This window comes from Mytilus galloprovincialis, chromosome 8 (assembly GCF_965363235.1).
Source record: "Mytilus galloprovincialis chromosome 8, xbMytGall1.hap1.1, whole genome shotgun sequence".
Classification (NCBI taxonomy): Eukaryota; Metazoa; Mollusca; class Bivalvia; order Mytilida; family Mytilidae; genus Mytilus; species Mytilus galloprovincialis.
In genome coordinates this window covers 6933133-6953512 of record NC_134845.1, presented here as the reverse complement: position 1 = coordinate 6953512, position 20380 = coordinate 6933133, and the positions used below count along the sequence as shown (strand labels likewise).

General features: G+C 30.6%; 2 protein-coding genes across 2 annotated transcripts in view; one reads left to right on the top strand and one right to left on the bottom strand.

Annotated features, from left to right (window-relative positions):
• The first annotated feature begins 4540 nt into the window (after positions 1–4540).
• On the top strand, positions 4541–13851 carry LOC143084958 (uncharacterized). The gene is made up of 9 exons (XM_076261054.1): positions 4541–4624; positions 4943–5111; positions 6482–6585; positions 7792–7905; positions 10126–10302; positions 11134–11246; positions 11654–11756; positions 12418–12435; positions 13542–13851. Exons 1-9 carry the CDS (start codon positions 4567–4569, stop codon positions 13775–13777), a joined length of 1092 nt encoding a protein of 363 aa, XP_076117169.1. The 5' UTR covers positions 4541–4566; the 3' UTR covers positions 13778–13851.
• LOC143084955 (uncharacterized) overlaps positions 13765–20380 on the bottom strand; it is a 54858-nt gene continuing 48242 nt past the window's right edge. The window contains exons 5-10 of the mRNA XM_076261051.1: positions 19437–19598; positions 17674–17789; positions 16982–17096; positions 16164–16489; positions 15247–15318; positions 13765–14434 (exon numbers count right to left, since the gene is read on the bottom strand). Of these exons, the coding sequence (XP_076117166.1) occupies positions 14144–14434; positions 15247–15318; positions 16164–16489; positions 16982–17096; positions 17674–17789; positions 19437–19598 (1082 nt within the window). The 3' untranslated portion in view covers positions 13765–14143. The remainder of the gene's footprint in view (positions 14435–15246; positions 15319–16163; positions 16490–16981; positions 17097–17673; positions 17790–19436; positions 19599–20380) is intronic.

Sequence of the window (20380 nt, the reverse complement as noted above, 5' to 3'; positions counted from 1 at the left end):
TGACCATCTTCCTGACTTGGTACAGGACACTTTTAAAGGGGAATAAAAGTGGTGCGTAATAAACGCATTTGGATTATGACGTTTACAGTCTTTTATAGTACACAAACAAAAAATGAACATGCCGAAAGATAAATGTAGAATATTTGATTAACAACTTTAAAGCAAATGTCCATAACCTACTCATTTTAAATATAATCGTGTTTTGTCGGCTGATGGAAATGTTGGGTTTTTATTCGGGTGCTGGAAGAAGGACTTTTGTCCTGCAGTCGACCATCTTACTATACAGATACAAAAGTATGCGCATAAGTATCCTTTATCCTGTTTCTATTTGAAGCTAACGGAAATCATTGTTTATGTAGCAGTTTACTTTGTTGTCCCCATGACAATATTGTTGATTTTGTTGAAAATTAAAGTCGGTAAAATAAAAGTACATGTTTTCATGCGTAAATCATAAATTGTCTGCTAAAAAATAGTTTGTACATTGTAGGAAAATACAACCTGTATATGTATTCGCTGTGAAAAAAGAAGAAAGGTCGGAGAACATTGCATTTCTCTCATTTAAATCTGAGACTACTATAACACTGTGTTATAGTTGTCTCAGTTTAAATTAAGAATGTTTTAAACAAATTAATGTTTCACAATAAAGGATTTGTATTCGTAATTTACAATGACGACGTTAAGGGGAGATATGCAAATCAGTGATAGACTGTGTGAGCGGCAAGCTTCATCAATTATCCAATATTTGATACGCCCGAATTTCTTCTTCATTTAGAAACAATCACTTAAGGCTAATTATAAAGCCTATCACATATATATGTTATAAAACCTTATAATACCGTAGCTTTTGTAAAAAGACTATTTATTACATCCGTGTTCTATAACGTTTTTAGCCCTTTAACATTACCCTTTTGACCATCGCACTTTAGAGTCCTTCATATATAACAAGTTTGACCCCTAAATATTGGACCAAACCACCGCTGGATATACATTGTGTGATTGTTGTGATATGAGATTATCTAAACTACTTTGAAATATTGTAGCAAAACCAGAAGAGGATTCATGCAATCGTCATGTAATGACAACAGACGCTCCATCTAGTCTTGCTGGTCTATATGCATTGCTATTTGTTCCGTTTGTGGTGACGACTATTTTGGCGACATTGTTTGGAAGATATTGGTATCGAAAATATGGATGTGCGTGCATGACATTTCATTTAGATAGACAAAAAATAGCACCAACCAGCAACTGTTAACAACGGGACTTGATAAACCGATTTAAAAAAAACATACCATTGGTTTAAATGTCATATTTTTCATAATAATAAATGATAGGACAAAGTTCAGTTATCGTTCAACGATTCATTAAATAATACCATAAAAAAGTAAAAATTCCCAGAATATATGTATAATCTGTTGGTATTAATATAATTTTTATACTGGTCTAATTTCAAACTAAAATTTTGTTTAATATGCTTTTAACACATCTAACTAGTATATACATTTAGTTTATTCTTTTTATTCACATTGCTTAAAAATAAAGTATATTTTTATAGAATGTATTATTTAGTGTTGTCATCGGTTTTAGTTTGTAACCCGAATTTTTTTCTCTTCAATTGATTTTTCACCTTTGAACAGGTATATTACTGTTGCCTTTTTATGAAACATTGCAAAGTCCTTTTTTCAACAATTAACATAATCTGATTTTAAATTAAATTGTGTCCAGTTTTACAAATTACAAATTTGACGAAGATTATAACAGGTCGATAATGTGTATTTTGAATTAAATTGTTGTTCTCTCTATAAACATTAAAATGAACAATTATATGTTGGTCAATAATGCTAAAATAGAGTTCAAAATCATGAATCGACTTTTATTTCGTATTTTCTACTCTTTTTTACATGACTTAATATAAGTTGTGATCCGTATACTTAATCGAAGCAGACTTATCGCGTATAAAGAAGCTGAAAATCGAAAAACAACTATGATAGACAACGATTAACGACAACCAGTGAATTATAGGCTTCTAACATGAAACAGTCACATTTAGTCTTATATGCATGATTTTTGGTATTATTTGTTGGTTGCTTTCAACTAGTTGTCAGTAACTGAGAGTTCTCTCAGATCTGTTCTTAGTGTGTTTTGATGTTGGATGTACAAATACCCGGCAACGTCATCTTTTTTGTAGTATTTGTATTTTATCCATCTGATGTGTTAAGCCTTTTCCAATTGATTTTAGTTAGTTCGCTCTTATGTTGTACTATTACACCACTGTCCCAGGTAAGGTGAGGGTTTGGATCCCGCTAACATGTTTGACACCGCCAGATTCTCAAAATATGTGCCTGTCCCAAGTCAGAAATCTGTAATTCAGTGATTGTCGTTTGTTTATTTGTTACATATTGGTTTTCGTTCATTTCAAATAAATTATGCCGTCAGTTTTTTCGTTTGACAACTTTTGAAATTGTTCAAATTGTTATTTGGGGGCCTTTAAATACGACTATGAGGTATGGGCTTTGCTCATTGTTGAAGGTCACACGGTGACCTATAGTTGTTAATTTCTATGTATGTTGGGCTCTAGTGGAGAGTTGTCTCATTGGCAATTATACCACATCTTCTTTTTTATACATACCTTATGTGGCTGGTTTATATATCTTAACAGTAATGCAACATTACAGTATAAGAACAAACAGGTTATATTAGTTTGGAACACATCATTAAAATCATACCGGGTAGAAAACTGTTTTACAATCATTATAGATGAACATAGAATGTTAATCTAGTGATGCTTGTGGTCCAAAATGTATCTTATGAAGGCAATCCACTATTGAATGTTGTATCTACTGGTATTTTTTTAAGACTCTGGAAGGTATCTTTTTTATATCATTCAACCCATAGCATTGTAGCATTCCACGTATTCCGAACTTGCAAATGTTTAGGATTGAGTTTGACTGTTGAAAGTAGATACATAAAAGGTCTTTGTAGGGATGACATGTTTCATATAAAAAGGCATTTTCTATAACATTTAGGATAAACATTAGATAATTTAACATGTATTTGTTTGATTTTATAATGAACCGTTCGTGTTAATGCTGTCACCGTTAGAAAAAGAATATTCAAGGCTTATGTTTTAACACGATTCAAACAGGTTGCTGAGTATGTTAACAAGTAAAAAATGCACTATTTTAAAACGCGACAAAAGAGTGTTTGTCACATTATGCCATATAAAGACTAATTGTGCGATACCATTCACTAAATTAGAAAGAATAAATATCTATTGTTTGCAATATTCCTCTAAAGGAAACTTGAGTGATGAGAAAATATACGGAAGTAATCAGCTATAATTATGTGACACAGTTGGGTGATTTCAACAAATGTTTGCGGTGGTGTTTCTACCGTTTAATCTGTTAAACTAACCAATAGCCAAAATATGAATCTGTGCAGGGGATGATATGGGTTTAAAACTCATTCGATCGTAACAAAATGAAAATACTACATATTCAAGGAATTTATACTATATCGTTCTAAAGGACAAATATTTTAGAACAACAAAAAGCATTTGTCTGTATTCGTCGTGTTTCTAAGTGAGAATAAGTCAATGTGTAAAACAAAAATTGTTCTATCGTGAAAAAGATCGATGTTGAAGTGCTAGAATACTTTGCTTAAAATATCAGATATTGTCACGTGTAAAGGTATTGTCATTATCGTTGTATAAATCTTTAAAGATGTTTTAATACAAATGACTAATTGAACAATCGCATCAAATAATATTAATGTATATTAGGCGAGTGACATTCAGACCTAAAAAATATTTTTAATGCACAGCTATATTATATATCATTCGAAAGAAAATAATGGTTAGAATCCATTTTTACGACCGACCAAAAATGGAAGTTAAGATATTATACTATAACATATTAAAAATTCAGCTGTGTGTTAGGTGGGTGCATTAAAGTCACTAACTAAGCGTCTTTTCTGAAAATGTCACTCGCCTATATATACACTATCTAATATTAAAATAAAATATCTACAGTCCATTTCTTCCTTATAATCGTGTACTAGTATATGGAAAAAAATATTGAAACACTTTTGAATGTTCTTTCGAAAATTGAGATAATTCCAGAGGACTGCGAACCCCACAATTTGTAATGCTGGGTTTATATACATGTTGAAAAATATGATGTTAAATCGAATACAGGTTTTATAAACGTTAATTTTTCAAAGAGTTTTTTTAATCTAATTTACAAACAAATATATAATAGTAGATTAACATCTTCATTACACTTGTGAATTTGTTAACATTTAAATAATTAACATGCGTTCGTACCCTATAAAAAATACAATGAACATATTTATAGGCGCTGTGGATAATAAACAGGTGTTTACTGTTTGAAATCAATTGAGCATCACAAGGTATATGTTAAAATTATAATTTGATTCATTCTTTATATGAAGTTTAACGAAATTTTCAATTCTTTTGTTATAATGCTATGATGAGGTCATTCATAAAAATCAGTTATTACGGAATCATTATTGAACATTTGTGCGTGTGTTTTCCATGTAAAAGTTGCCATGTTTATAACTGATTTCTTTGGCACGTATCTTCTTTTGACATTTATACCATTATGTGGTAAGTTTACAATTGGACACATGTGTATGTCGTCTACTTTACCGATTACTGTTTTGAAATATCTGTTAACCTTTAATCAAACGTGTATACTATTTTTCGGGGGAGGGGGTTCGGGGGATTCGTTTTTCATTCTATTTATTTACTATGTGTATACGAAGAGAATATAAGTTAACGCTTTGATACTAATATTAATCATTATAAAACGCTTTGCTTAACGTACTGACATACTTTATTGTCATCAGGCGCACAGATGGCGTACTATAAACGTGTCAAACAAATACTCTAACCCAACGATTTAATCGACTCTCTTTATTGCAGATGGTGTTTGCAGCTTTCCTGATGAATTACGAGGAGTTTGGATCAGTCTTTATAACGGTCCAATGGTTTTCGGGTCTTCCTCTATCTCTGGATATAATACATCTATACCAAATATTCAGACGTTAAATCTGAATTGTGTGAAAAGAAATTCTACATTCTATATATTAAAGTAAGTATATTCATAAAACGCTTTCAATATAATATGTGTTTTACAAACTTATGACTTTATCATTGACAGTTACATCTTATTTTCTTGACATGAAACATCATTTTACTCCTAAAATGTAAGACAATTATATTCAAAGAACTATTATATGCAAGATACATCCGTGTGACGCACAGTCAATAATTATATTTTGCTGCACTGTCGTAGATTAATTTTAAGTGTTCCTTGTTATTATGTGGTTTACATGTCGAAATGTTCTGCTATATTATTCATTTATGTATTTCTCTTCCCTCAATGTTCTTGCAATTATTTGTACTGCATTCCTGTCACATAAAGTTATCGTTTTATCGGTATTTTTAACATTGTCATATAAGCGGGAGGTTTGGCTTGCCATTAAACAAGGTTCATTTTTTTCTTGAAATGTCTTTTACAAAGTCAGAATTATGACAGTTGTTGTCAAAAAGTTCGTTTCTGTGTATGTTGAATTGGCGTTGGTTTTTGTTGCACTTCATGTTCTTCCGTTGTTTTCCTTTTACAGTTAGTTGATGTGATTTTCCGGTTTTAGTATGTAACTAAGATTTGTTGGTTTTTTTCAATCGATTCATGACTTTTGACCATCGGTATATTATTGTTGCCTCTATGTATGTATGGAGTTATTCGTCACTTTGTCAATATTTTGGAGTTTGACACATTATGTAGAAACCTTGTACGGAAGACGGTTGTAAGTAGTTCTCCATACATATTTGAGGAATTATGTTGGTGTTGGGTTGTTGTCTCACTAATTTTAACCACATATCTATGTCATCTTCATTTAAACTCACAAGCTAATTTCCTTATTAGATGTATAGTTTCTCACATTTCAGTTATGCAGATACAATAACATAGGAACTTAGTACTGTTTTCTTAATATTCTTATAAACACGCCACGTACAAAATATTTTCCCGTGATAAAAGACTCTTTTTTTTCTCTTATAACTAATTAGAGCACATGATCCTTTATCAAAATTTTAAACATGTGTAAAACAATGCCCACTACATACGTTTTTTTAATACATTTTTAAAACTTGGTGCAAACATGAAGTTCGTAGGAAATTGATTTGTTTCCAGTTTTAACATTAAACGGAGCGTATTTATTGTTTTGAATCTAGGGACATATTAATGAAAATTTTTAACTTCATGAAATTGTTCTCAATTCTCAGGGCATTAAGAAACATAATGAATAACAGAAACAAAATCATGGAGACAATGACAATGATGAGATATGTTATGTGTTCTATTAGTCTTTAGTGGTAAAATTAGTTTGCCAGAGTCCAGGCTAACGTTATACAGAAAAATAATTGATTATATTACAAACTTATTTCCCCTTTTTAAAGGTCTTCACACGTTTTAAAAGTATTTGGACATGAGGTACATGTGTACATGTGTTTGGAAATGGAACAGCAGTCAGGTTCTGTGTTTCAATACTACATACGAACAGGTGAGGCAATATTATTTAGACGGAAAGAAGAAATAAATATAAACAAAAGAAAAAATAGAAGCTTGATAAGGCGTTGTATCATCAAATCATAGTACATAATATCTGGTTGTAAACGAAAAATGATCGAAATAAATATTCCCTTGAATTTGAAAATTGAAGGAAATTAATCCTACATATAATAAAAATTTAAGTCATAAACATATATCTAAGGTGTTTATATAGAATACTTAGAAACCTGAGGTAACATGGTTAACTTCCAGTACTGGTTATTATCTTATACGCAATGAAATGTTATGGGAAATTCTGTAAGAAGTACGTTGTACTGGACAGGATAAAACTTTACTCATGCAATTTATTTTGTTTATTTAAAAGCGGAAGTATTCTACACAATTTTTTGAAAAATGTGCAAATTCAATAGAGGCTTATAGGGAGAAAACAATGATAGTTTTACACCATAATCACCTTCTTAGACCAGAATAACTAAAAATCAAAATAATTCTACTCTTTGATTTTTTTTCGATAAAGCAAAGCATGATATAATATGGCCATTTAATACAAAAATCTAAAACACAAGCTGATATATACATGTCTTGACTGACTAAAGTATTTTGCCATTTGTCACAACTTAAAAGGTGGACAAAAGATACCAGAGGGATATTCAAACTCATAAATCGAAAATGAACTGACAGCACCTGACTAAAAATGAAAAAGACAAACAGACAAACAATAGAACACATGACACAACATAGAAAACTAAAGAATAAGCAACACGAACCCCACCAAACACTAGGGGTGATCTGAAGTTATCCGGAATGGTAAGCAGATCCTGCTCCACATGTGCCACCCGTCGTGTGGCTTATGTTATAACAAATCCGGTAAAAAGTCTAATTCGGTAGGTCACATTCATGAAAGGCAAGGGGGTGAAGATATCCGATATCATTTGTGAAACGGTTATTCCATTACAGTCAACCAACTCGTGTTGGCGTCCGTAAAATTTATGAAGGGATGATTTCAACTTCAACAATTGGAACTATTGGTTTAATAGCTTCCTTCTGAGCAGCAACCCTCTATCAAGAAAATCATGATTGGAAATGCAAGCACGGGAATATCGTATCATATGGGAGATATATCAGTTTTTGTTGAAAGTTCAAATACATATGGCTGCATTTCAGGACAAAACTTAAATTGAACTATGTCTTTTAATAGATTTCGACAGTTATTTGAACGAATTTATGAAAGGACATGTCAAGACCAATACTAGTACTTTAGACGAAGTCTGTGTTCCTGGTTTGGGAAATGAAATATTACTGGTGCGAAATGGTAAGTATGAAAAATGAAATATTTCTGTACGATCAAAGTAAGACAACGAAGAATAAATTCCAGTCAAATTCAACTCTACTAAGGGCAAATATACACGTTATCTTGATTAAAATCATCAAATATATGCGCGTGTTATTGCAGATTGTTGAATATGAATGTACATGTACGTAGTAGAGAATTGATAAGAAGTAGTGGATTCGTAAACGATAATCAACGAGTGACTTTAGTCTTATTCTTATCAATTCTCTAGCTTAAGCCATTATTAGTAAAACGACTATCTGTATCATGATCTGACAATGAATCAACGAAATTTCATGAAAATAATTTCGTATTTTGTCTTTTTTCTTCTTTAATAGCTGGAAATGATTAGGTCCACACGGTTCACATTTATATTTAACTTAATATAAGTTAAATTTAACTTAAATGTGTTGTTATCTCCCCTGTATATTACCAAATTTTATATTTGTAAATAATTATTTCATTTAATGTTTAATCATTACAAATAAATTATATTGATTGGATGTTAGTATTTATAATTCATTCAAAAAGACATATAAGTAATATATGGAATTTTTTTTATCTTTTTTGAAAAGTTAAAAAAAAAATTTACCAACATTTAGAAACTATTTACATATATACTATTTTGCAACCTATGGAGCAAGTAAGTATCATTTATATCTCCCATATGATCGAATTTACAACCCACATATAAAATGACTAAAAACATTTAACATCTGAATGAAGTGTCAGTTTCACAATTATACCGCTTCACTAGACATTAGTTGATGATAAAATAGATACAATGATTGGTCTGAATTGAAATATTATATATAAATTTTATGTAAACTGGTTCCCTTTCATTATGTTTTGAATATTTTAACGTTATTTCATTTGGCATTCATCGTCAATCAGTTAATGAACTAGTATTAATAATGTGGTCATTTTATTAAATTTCCTGTTTACAAAACTGAAATTTTCGAAAAACTAAGAATTTTCTTATCACAGGTATAGATTACCTTAGCCGTATTTGGCACCACTTTTGGGAATTTTGGATACTCAATGCTCTTTAACTTTGTACGTGTTTGGCTTTCTAAATATTTTGATATGAGCGTCACTGATGAGTCTTATGTAGACGAAACGCGCGTCTGGCGTACTAAATTATAATCCTGGTACCTTTGATAACTGTTATGTGTGGTACGCATTCTGAAACCCAAACAGAATTGCTTTTGCTACAAACGTACAATATATAATTATGTCAAATTGTAAGCTGTTCACAGCCGTGATCGTTTAGTCGTTGGTATCGAAAGAAATAACTGTGATATTAAAAGTGCAAAGTTCGAGCCTAGTACCCCGAATGATTATTTTTTGTTATGTTTTTCTCTACCAAAATATTGTTTTTAATCTTAGAGGTATCAATATTTCATTTTTACTATAAAGTTGACGATTTTGTTTCTAGTTTATCCATCAATGAATTAGTTTTACAGTCGTAGCTTATCACACTTTATTCACATAACAGTCAGTTAAATGTTGATAAATATTTGGACCATTTATAATTAAACAAAAAAAAACTAAGTGATCATAGTATGATATCATTATAATCTGAAACCAAAAGTAAGCATTTGCTATGATGAAAAGGGAAAGGCCTTGTACGTTAAAAGTGATAAGTGATGTTATTTTATCAAGGAATTGTACTAATAAGTAATATTTACAATTCCTTGATTTTATAGTGTTTATGTATTTTATTCGATAACAAAAAGACAGAAATACATTTTATTGACATGCATTGACAGCTATACGCTATAAGAGTGATATTTAAATAATAATTTATATCAGCACTCGTGGTTAAGTGGTATCATGCATATTCTACAGACTTTACTGTCCAAAATACGCGCGAGTTCGAACCTTAATTAGTCACTCGTTTTTGAGAGAATAACATATCGTAAGTTAAAAGTTTAAAGTTATGATATAAGTTATCTTAAGTTTACATGGTGGTAAATGGATTCGTGATAAATAATCCACTATTAGAACAATAGACTGACGTCAGGGAAATGGGTTAATTTGTAGATATCATGTACTGACAAATATTAAACATGTTAAATGACTTATTAGAAAAATTTACAATAAACTTGAATTCTCCTTTCTTCTCTTGAATAACAAGTTAAAAAAAATACTTTTAGAATAAAGTATAGTGTGTCAAATGTTTTATTTCTTCTTTTTCAGTTTCGTTGATGCAAAGATCCTTAGGGTCATTGTGTCCTCAGATTATTCAAGGTTTCTATGGCAACATAACGCAAGACAGTACAGATCATGGAATGTGCAGTGATGGCTACTTTGATTCTTGTGAACAGTCAACTCATTTTAAATTGGATATTGACAATGACTGTTCAAATATGTTTGGTAATTATTCTAAATATGGTAACAAATTGTTAGTATTTGATTGGTACACAAACATATGACAATGTATTCTTTGTTTAAAAATAACGTTGCATAAATAACTTTAATCTGGTGTGCTAGAGAAAGCATTTAGAAAGACTCTAGTGCAGTATCAATACATAAAAATGACTTTGAAATCAAATGTTGTCTTGAGAGCTGTAGCATAATTCAATACATGTGTTTGTAGATAGATGTTTTTGTGTTCTGTTAAATTGTTCCTTTTAAAATTGTTACACGATAATGACTGCTGTACCCATATTTTGACTTTTTATTTATCATGTCTGTTTAGTTCACGCATCATTGTATATATAACGGAATTTGATGAGACTGTCATCAAAGTGAGAGGGTTAGCGCTATAAAACCAGGTTTAATCCACCATTTTATACATTTGAAAATGCCTGTACCAAGTCGGGCATATGACATTTCTTGTCCATTAATTTTTTATGTGTTTTGTTATTTGATTTTGCCATGTGATTATGGACCTTCCTTTTAGATTTTCCTCTAAGTTCATTATTTTTGTGATTTTACTTTTCAATACAATGATTATGTCACGTTATTAATCTTTTTTTTTTTTTATTTCAGTTTACGCAATGTAAAACTTTAATCGATCATCTATTTCAACTTTATATTAATTTGTGTTTCATTTTGATTAAGTAACAGCTGAAATGTGTTTTGTGATAATACTTTAAGATTCCGTTTAGTGGATGAACTAAGCTGCAATTCTATGTATTCATTAAAGGTCTGACCAGTTTAAATGATTTCAATCACAATGTTTGTTATATAATTGTTTCTTAGGAAATACAACTTTTACTTGTGTTCATTATATCGAAGATAGTGGAAGTCATTTATATGCGTGGGCAGACAATGCGAAGCTTTACCAGTTTTCACCTTTTGGATTTTTCTGTATGGTAAGCGTTTAAGTAATTAATATATACTAACAAGATATAACTTATACCTTATTCAAATTCGTAATGATATGAAACATAAAAGAGCATATTTCTTTAATTAAAAGATGGATTGTTGTGTAGAAGAATTAGATGTCGACATAGAAAATTAAACATTACTTCCATCAATGAAGACTATAAAACAAATGAATATTCTGTTAAACCAAACATAAATGGAGAATTTGACAAAAATAAACAGCAAGAAAGAGAAAAGAAAATTTTCTGTTTCGAGATAAGGAGCCATTTAGTAAAACAAAAACCAAAAGTTGTGCATGTGCATGCCATTAATAGTTCTCTTAATATACCTGTATATGACTGTATGTGATATATATATTATAAGGGTTAAAAGTGTATTTTAACATATTTTACAGAATGTTTCCCAAGTTAACGGTGTCGTTAGAATGTCCATACATCCTGATCTGTGTAGTAAAGCTGATAATACAATTCTCATTTTTCAATTACAAGATGTACTTGGTAAGTTTTTTTGTTTTTTTTTAACTATTTCTATTTTGTCCTTTCGCCAGGCATAAAAGATTACAAAATATTGAGTGATTAATTATTGATTTTAACGCCACTTACATTACTCTATGAACTATACCATCACGGTCAAACTAATTTTGGAGTAAACTGGAGTGTCAAGAAGGACCCACCGACCTGCGGCAGGAAACCTAACAGTCCTCACAAAAAGGAAAATAGTTGCTAACTGCATATTTTTCCTGGAAACCATGTTATCAACAATATTTTTGAAATATAATCATTTGCAATGAACCTTACATTTATATTTAATTAGACTTTAAAGAAATACCATACACCTACCAGTGACTAACACGTAACTTTCGGATTTTACACGCTATGATTATCTAAAACAAAGCTTTACGAAACATTGGTACCGTTTATGTTATTTCACAAAAAAGGAGGAACCACTGTCAAAGAAAGAAATCAGAAGAAAGAACTATAAAAGGAACCATACTAAAAATGCGTCCAACTACGTTTTTATTCATCTGTTGCAATGTAAACTCGGTCATCTTTAGTTCGAAATAAAATAACACATCTTCGATAACTTCGTATAACTGGACAGTTTTCGCTTCTTACTTGTTATAATACTATTGTTTATGGTTCATTATTTGTTTGTTAGATAAATGCTTTGAAGACAGTAAGTACAAATATTTGAGTCAATTAATAATTTTTATTATTCATAAAATTTATGTTAAATTTCACCAAAGATACCACAGGTTTATAGTTGTGTATGTCAGACGCGCGTTTCTTTTAAATAAAAACAGATCTTTCGAATTGTAGGTTTTATAAATGTTACAAATCAAATGTAACCAATCCATGAGTCAAAGGGGTTCAAATCTAATTAATAGTGAAATTAATATTCAATGGCATTCTATATGTTCAAAATAAGATTTGTGTGTTGATAAAAATATGACTACCTGTATAACTGTATACTCATTGTAAAAAATGTGAAAGTCAATACCATTTATTCATACTTTATGATTTCATCAACTGTGACATTATATAAGAACTGACTAAGCATAAACATTTTTTAATCCGTTTTAAAGAGACATTTGTTTTAAATTGAAATTTACGTTTTCACAGTCGTGAACTTTTACATAACAAAGTAAAGCACTGACTTCATTAGGTTAAACTAATTTTTTTTTGAATTTTTTTCTTTATTAGTACAAACAATTGCAAGATTTTGCATAGAACTTAACAACTCTGCCTAATGTAATTAATACTGTAAATGAATTTCTTTTTTTCTTTTTATCTATATATTATTTAATAGCATAGTGCTTGTTTCACCCCTAACACCACTCTGCTTTTGTAATCAATTTATATTTCCTTTCCAGATCACGTTGAAATTACTAATGCTTCAATATACATAGATGTAAAATTAGTTAATGTTCAGTTACTTTTTTTCTATAAGATGTATTATCTTCATTTCATTGATGAAATGTAAATGCTTTTATGTATGTGTTTTCTTTTATTTGTTTTGAGATAATGTTCTTGACTTATTTCTTTATTGACATCTTAAATTTATGTCTTCTAAATAAACGGGTTATTTTTAGTGTGTCCTTCAATAACTTTATATTTTGCTTTTAGAAAGCTGCATTACATTTTATGATGAATTTCATAAACTTTATCTCCATTCAATTTGATTTTCTTTATTTATATTGAATATGACTACATAAAGTATTGCTTTTCCGACTAAGGGTTTTATTTTCCTTGGTAACTTTTTTCTTGCATTATCTTTTTCAGCTACTAAAGATATCGGTACTATCACAACAGATAAGAAGTTAGAAAGTCACTCAAGTTCAGGTGTGATTGCAGTGATTGTATTGGTTGTATTTATTAGTGTAACCTGTGTCATAATATTCGTCTTACATTGGCAGCGTAAAAGACTTGGTCTTAATTGTAAAAAACGTAAAACCAATGAGGATTATAGATTTGATGACGTTGCAACAAAAACGCAAGCCTCTGAATCTGTTCAATGATTGTTTTTAATATTAGTAGCAAATATGATTCTAAAATTGTAAAATATTTTGTTTTTAAATAAATGAATAAAATTACAACCTTTTTTTTATTTTGAAAAATTGAATACATAATAATGAACAGATTGTTCTTTTCAATACGAACAAAACAAAGAGTACGAATAAAACAAATCATAATTAATTGTATGCAAATCAAATATTCATCATATAAATAGTTAAAGGAAACTGAAAATAAATTAAAACAAACAAATAAATAAATAAATAAATAAACAACATTACGATATGACAACTGTACAAACAAAGTTGGTGATGCATTGGTAAGATCAGAACTAATATAGTGTCGGGAATATTTGTGAACTTAAAAAAAAATCATTTATCATTTCCTTTGAATCTGACATGTTTTGGCATCGAAAGTTTTGTCAATTTCTGCATTTCTTGAAATTTATTATCAGGAATAGTTTTTCTAGGTTCATACCACAATCGGTATACCCTTTCCCATAATGATCTAGCTGTTTCAAGTTCTTCTTTCTCTGGCGTCACCCATATTATCTTACTTGTACTGGTAATAGAATCAGTGCTCCTCGCCGTCTCTGAATCTTCATAACTTATAGATTTAGTCCAATCAGGATCCCTGTGTTGTTCCCATCGTACCTGCCATTGCTTAAAATGTACATTGATCTATATAAGTCAGGAATATGGCAGCTGTTTTCCATTCGTTTGAGGTGTTTGGGCTTTTGATTTTTCCATTTGCCTACGGACTTTTCGTTTGTAGAGTTATTTTACTGTGTTTTTTAAAGTATATTTTTCTTTTTTAAATGTTTAAATAAATACTCTACCTTACCATTTAAAAAGGTAACGTAACGGTTTAAAAATATTTTGGATGAGAATATTCATTCAGTCTCATTTTTAAATTATTATTTTTTGGAGGGGAATGGAGAGAGGGCGTTCGTGATCACAGTAAATTTAGTAAAATTCGGACGTCCCAAATATATAAACAAAAATCTACGTGTACTGTACGTTGCACTTTATTTGATATATTGATTATGTCACGCTTTCTAGATACTGAATCAAGATGAATCCAAGATGTATATATATTTATGAATGTACTAGCTCTATTTGTTTTTTGGTGAAAAAATCAATTGAGGCTAAAAAGGTTGTTTTTTTTAAACTTATGAAGACATGACATTGGGATCCATTCTAGTATGTGAATTATGCTTTTCCCTTCACGATTTTTTTCCCTTAATCTTTTTTTAAAAAAGGATTTCAAAATTTGAATTGTATAAATTTATGCATTACCTTTAATACTGAATAGTTCATCTTTTGATCGTTTGTGTTGAAGCTTTTAGACATATACAGAAAAATTGGTACCATTAATGTACTTAAGTACGTCTATATTCATAATTTATATCCAGATTTGAGAAGTGATTAAGATTTATCGCATTTATAGGTTTATAATTGCATGCATTACTTACCGGTTTATCAAAACCATTTACATTTCCACTAATACCAACAAAATCTGTCCATTTTAGTTTTGTTTCTTTAGCCTGTCAAATAATGAAATTATTCAAAGTCATATGCATAACTGATTCACACAACGAAACGTTGTACATGTAAAAGGATAATTTCAATTATCAATGGAAATACATATATGTAACAAAAGCACTGTTCATTTGATGAGCTGGTTTTGATAAGTATCCCAATGTTTATAAAGGTAAAAACATTTACATCCTCCACACTTCCTGTCGATACTTTTGTTTTGATATTGCGCGAGGTCATTTTTTTTTCTTCGAACACTGTTTACAAATATAATGTTTTTACACCAAATCCCTTCGAATCGTACTGTATAATATTTGTTGTCTGGAAAATATGGTTTGATTATTATTTAAGATTGAAATAGATTTCAGTAATTTTGAGTACTCTTGGTTCAGCGCGTTGTATGTTTGTGTTTTTTTGTTTTTGTATTTTACTGGGGTTTTTTTTATGCAAAAGTCATGTATGCAATAATTTTTGTATACGGTTCGTTACTGAATACCTATAGATAAATAGAGTTCTATAGAATCCTCTATGTATTTTACTTATCCTCTATGGATCCGTAGTGGACCTATAGCAAACTATATAACTTATAATAGAGGATTGAACGGCCTTTAACAATGAGCAAAACACATACTGTGTGCATTTTGTAGTAAACTATAATACATGACATCTGCCAAAATTTGGAAAAAATCAAAAAAGAACTCTGACTGCTGTGATACATGTACGCAGACGCATAAACATTAAACGTCATGTCAAATTATTTTTCAAAATGTGGTAACGCTGTGCTTGTTAATTAACCAGGAGATTACAGAAAACAGAAAAGTTTGAATCGTGCACACTATATTACATTACTCACTTTTTCTTTCATTGATTCTGTTCGTCTTAAAGAAACATTCATATTCTGGTTTTGATCCGTTTTTTGCTCATTGTCTGTCTTCTTCTTTTTAGTTTTCTTGTGTTTCTTCTTTTCATCATGTTTTGCTTTTCCATCAGAAGACTTTGATTTAGATTCTGATTTGCTTTTTCTAACTTTTTTCTCTTCGATAATTCTGACTGCTTTTTGACGCCTTTGTCCTAGCAGGAAAAGGACTAACAAAACAATAGTCAACACAATCAAGGCAAGCAGCAGTAGACTCAGTATTACGCCAACAGCTATTTGGCTACCAACATCATTTGACATATCTAGAAGAAGAAAAAATGTGTTCGTCTGCTAATTATACACAGTGTACTTACGGCTACCTTATTTTTCGTTTTGAGTTTATGCGAGTGTTTGGGGAGACTGGTTAGTCAGTCGTAGGCACCGATGTATTCGCCAACATATCAACGAATTCGTTTTGATTATTTAGACAATCGGAAGAATGACATTCTGAACCCGATCAACATTTAAATTTCTGATGGATATGCCTAAGCTCCGTCCTCCAACCCATATCTTGCAGACGCTACTTATCTTTTTAATTGTGAAATTGGTTTCGTCATAAAAAATTGCACGACCTATCTGCCACTGCACAAATAGCAAAAGCTTATAATCATTCACATTTTGTTTAGTTTTACTTTTATTTATGCTTAAAAACCAATTGAGGAAGATGCCCCAAAAAATATAAAGTGAAAAAATATACTAGAACATATGTTGAATATTTCATTTTTCATTTATGTTTTTAAATATGTCATACTTACTATTAGAAGCTACAACGGCCACTCCATCAGTTGCCGTCCGAATTGGTGTCTGCAGGGGTTGACAGATTTGGGGATGATATGTATAGTATACAACATGACCATAACTCCAAATTACCTATTAGGAAATTTTCTAAATGTGAATGCATGTAGTAGAAAGATAATAATTATTCATGTTTATAACCTGTAGATTTGAACATGTTTTTGTTTTTGTTTTTTGTTTGTTTGTTTTTTTTTTGTTTTTTTTTTTGTTTGTTTTGTTTGGTTTTTTTCAGGGAAGGATCTGAAGCGGAAATACTAAACCATGGAGTTGTCTTTTTTCACTTTTTAATTAAAAAAAAATGGTTCACCGCCATAATGGTTTTTTAGTCGGGTGTCATCCCGAAAACTGTAAAGTTATGTGGTATAGTGTAACGTTTGTCTTTGGTTCTTAACAATCAAGTATTGTGAAAATTGTTACATGAAATGTTCACACACTATCAGAAAAAATGAAAAAAAAAACAAGTGTAAAATTGATGATCGTCTTTTGTTTCTCTTATTTAACTTCAACTGATAATTTTGATTGCCTTTGGTTATACCTTAACGATATGTTTGTGTTATAGGGAATAGTATAAATTATTGACAGTACTTTGATGCATTTGTGAGATTTAATCGCCATTTTTTGTAGATTCGATGTAAAACAAAAGTATACTTGCATAGCATAAATATCTAAATGTTGCAGATTCATCAACCGTTGTATCATTGTTAAATACAGTCAGATAAGTATATGGTTCTTCTGTGACTGAATACATACAATCAAATTTACCACCAGCTATAAAAAAAATATATATATTAAAAACAATGATAGTTTTTAGCAAAGGCATATTTATTTAGATAAATCATTTTTCATCTTTTCTCTCTATTAAATTTTCTTCAAAGGGTTCAGTTAATAGCCTGTGTTTGTCTGTTTTGTATTTACTTTTTTTCATTTAATGTTTTTAGCTTAACAAATTCTATTAGAAAAATTTCAAAATTTTAACTTTGTGAAACTATGACTTTCTTATTTCATTTGTTGTCATATATAGCATTTATCGATGAATAAATAAGGCAACATTATCTATACATATCGTCAGCGTCTTAATCTTACTGTCAGTTACGTCTATTCCATTATTTGAACTTCAGTAACTTGTAAATTTGACTAAACAATTTAAAGCATTGTTCTTTTGCCATGTTAGTTTGTGCTTCATATTTCATCTTCAAAATGTAATACCTTGTATTTTGTAAATTTTGCAAAGCTTTTGAAAGTTACATCATTTCCTTTTCGTAGAGTAATAAATATTTCATAACTCAACGAAAAGGTAATTTACAAACAAATATCATTCACAATATGAATCATACATTGTAGCAGTGCCTATTAGATGAACCGTATTCTTGGTGAATGATTGTCCACTAAATCAACTAAGGGTAGACAAACAACGAATATCATGATTTCAATGCATATATCGCTTACACAACTCATATTTAAGGACAAATGTTCCTGAATAAGCATGATATATTTGCCACTGCATATTGTGAATGATATTTGTTTGTAAATTTTCGGTACATACAATGTTGTGCAGTTGTGCTTAAAAGTAGTATATTGGTTACAACTCCGTCAAACAGAGTTTACATGAACATGTGGGGCTATTTTGTTAATGCTGTTTTCTTGGCTTCTTTGATTTCAAAACATAAAACATTATTGGCTTTCCAAACTTTTAATCTCAAGATCTCTAATGATCGTTATCCAAAAATGACGTTGTGTGGGTACCAACTTCATATAATAAATTTTTGTTGTTGTTGGTCTTTTTTTTTTGGGGGGGGGGGGGGGTGAAGAGTGAAGTTATTATTTTCGAAGTTACTATTTACAATTAGTAGCAGTAAGAAAAGAAGATGAAACAAACAATCGTCAACTTTGTGTATTCAAAAATTCGGAAACTATTATGCCTGATTCTGAACTTATGAAGAATTTGTATAACTTGAATTAGGATGACCTAATAGAGTTATCGTGTTTGATTTTTTATTTTATTTTTCGGTGATTTGGCTCGTTACGTAATCATACATCCCGGGCTCTGACATTTCTAACTTCATTCCTCCTGGTAAAATGAAATAAAAAAAAATCGAAAACACTATATTTTATAAATTAATGGTTTTGGAAAGAAAACCAAGATATTACTTGGAATATAAACGTAAAAATATGTTTGCAACAACTTCCCAACACGCTGTGAAAAAATACCAATAAAACTCCGGATTTCAAATTACCTCTTTAAATCGAATACGAATTAAGTGCTTTTACACATAAATTTGAAATATTTGTATGGATAAAACAGCAATAATCCGTATTAAAACAAAACATCCATTACTGCATAATACTGTTGATGAAGAGACTTTGACACTAAGGGCTAGTTAATTAACACCCAGACACACTTTCCATATAACTTACACGTGTACTTTGAAGTGACACATGATGCATATGTGTATGTATGCTGTGAAGCTTTAGCAGTCCCATCAATGTAGTTCTCAACACATCCACTGGACTGAATGGTGGCACTTAAATAATACTGAATAGATGCTGGACAGCTTATAGCTGACGGAGACACAGCATCTAAAATTAAATACTTTGTTATAAAACTGCGTTATATATCAATAAAGGTTCATTAGTGTTAACTTATCAAGTTCACATTCAAAACATAATTAACAAGAAATCGGATGAGCAAGTTGTCAGTGACTTCGTCAAATAGTTCTTTAACAGTTTCGGTTCTAATATATCTTAGGTTTTCGGCTTTGAGCGTTTCTGATGAAATAAAAAAAAATACGCTTCGGACGCTTGAGATTTATATAGTGCTGCTTTCGTCTTTTCCTTTTTCGCGGTTTCAAAAATGTTTAGTTAAACAGTATAAAGCCTCTTTTTACCGAAAAGAATGAATTTTATAATCAAGAAAAAAATATGACCCTTTTTGTTATACCGCAGTCCCACTAGGCCACGATCGCACTACGATCTGTGAAAAAAATGAAAAATTTGACAATCGTAAAGCGATCGTGCAGATCGCAGAAAGGTCGTAGTATGGTCGTGATGAGGTCTTCATGATCGTGATGAGCGTGGCCAACTTTGAACATGTTCAAAACAATCAAAACAATCGTGGTGCGGTCGTGGCGAAATCAGGTCGTAGTAGAAGTGCAGTTAGAGCGCAGTAAAGTCGTGGTAAGATCGCAAAGGTCGCAATAACATCGTAGCGAGAGCGCAGCAAAAGCATGATTATATTCGGAGAGACTGCGCTACGATCTCACAGCGACGTCATAACGACCTCACTACGACCATCACGTTCTCACCACCACCAACTACGCTTCAATTACGACTACTAGTAAACCACGTTTGTACCACGCTGT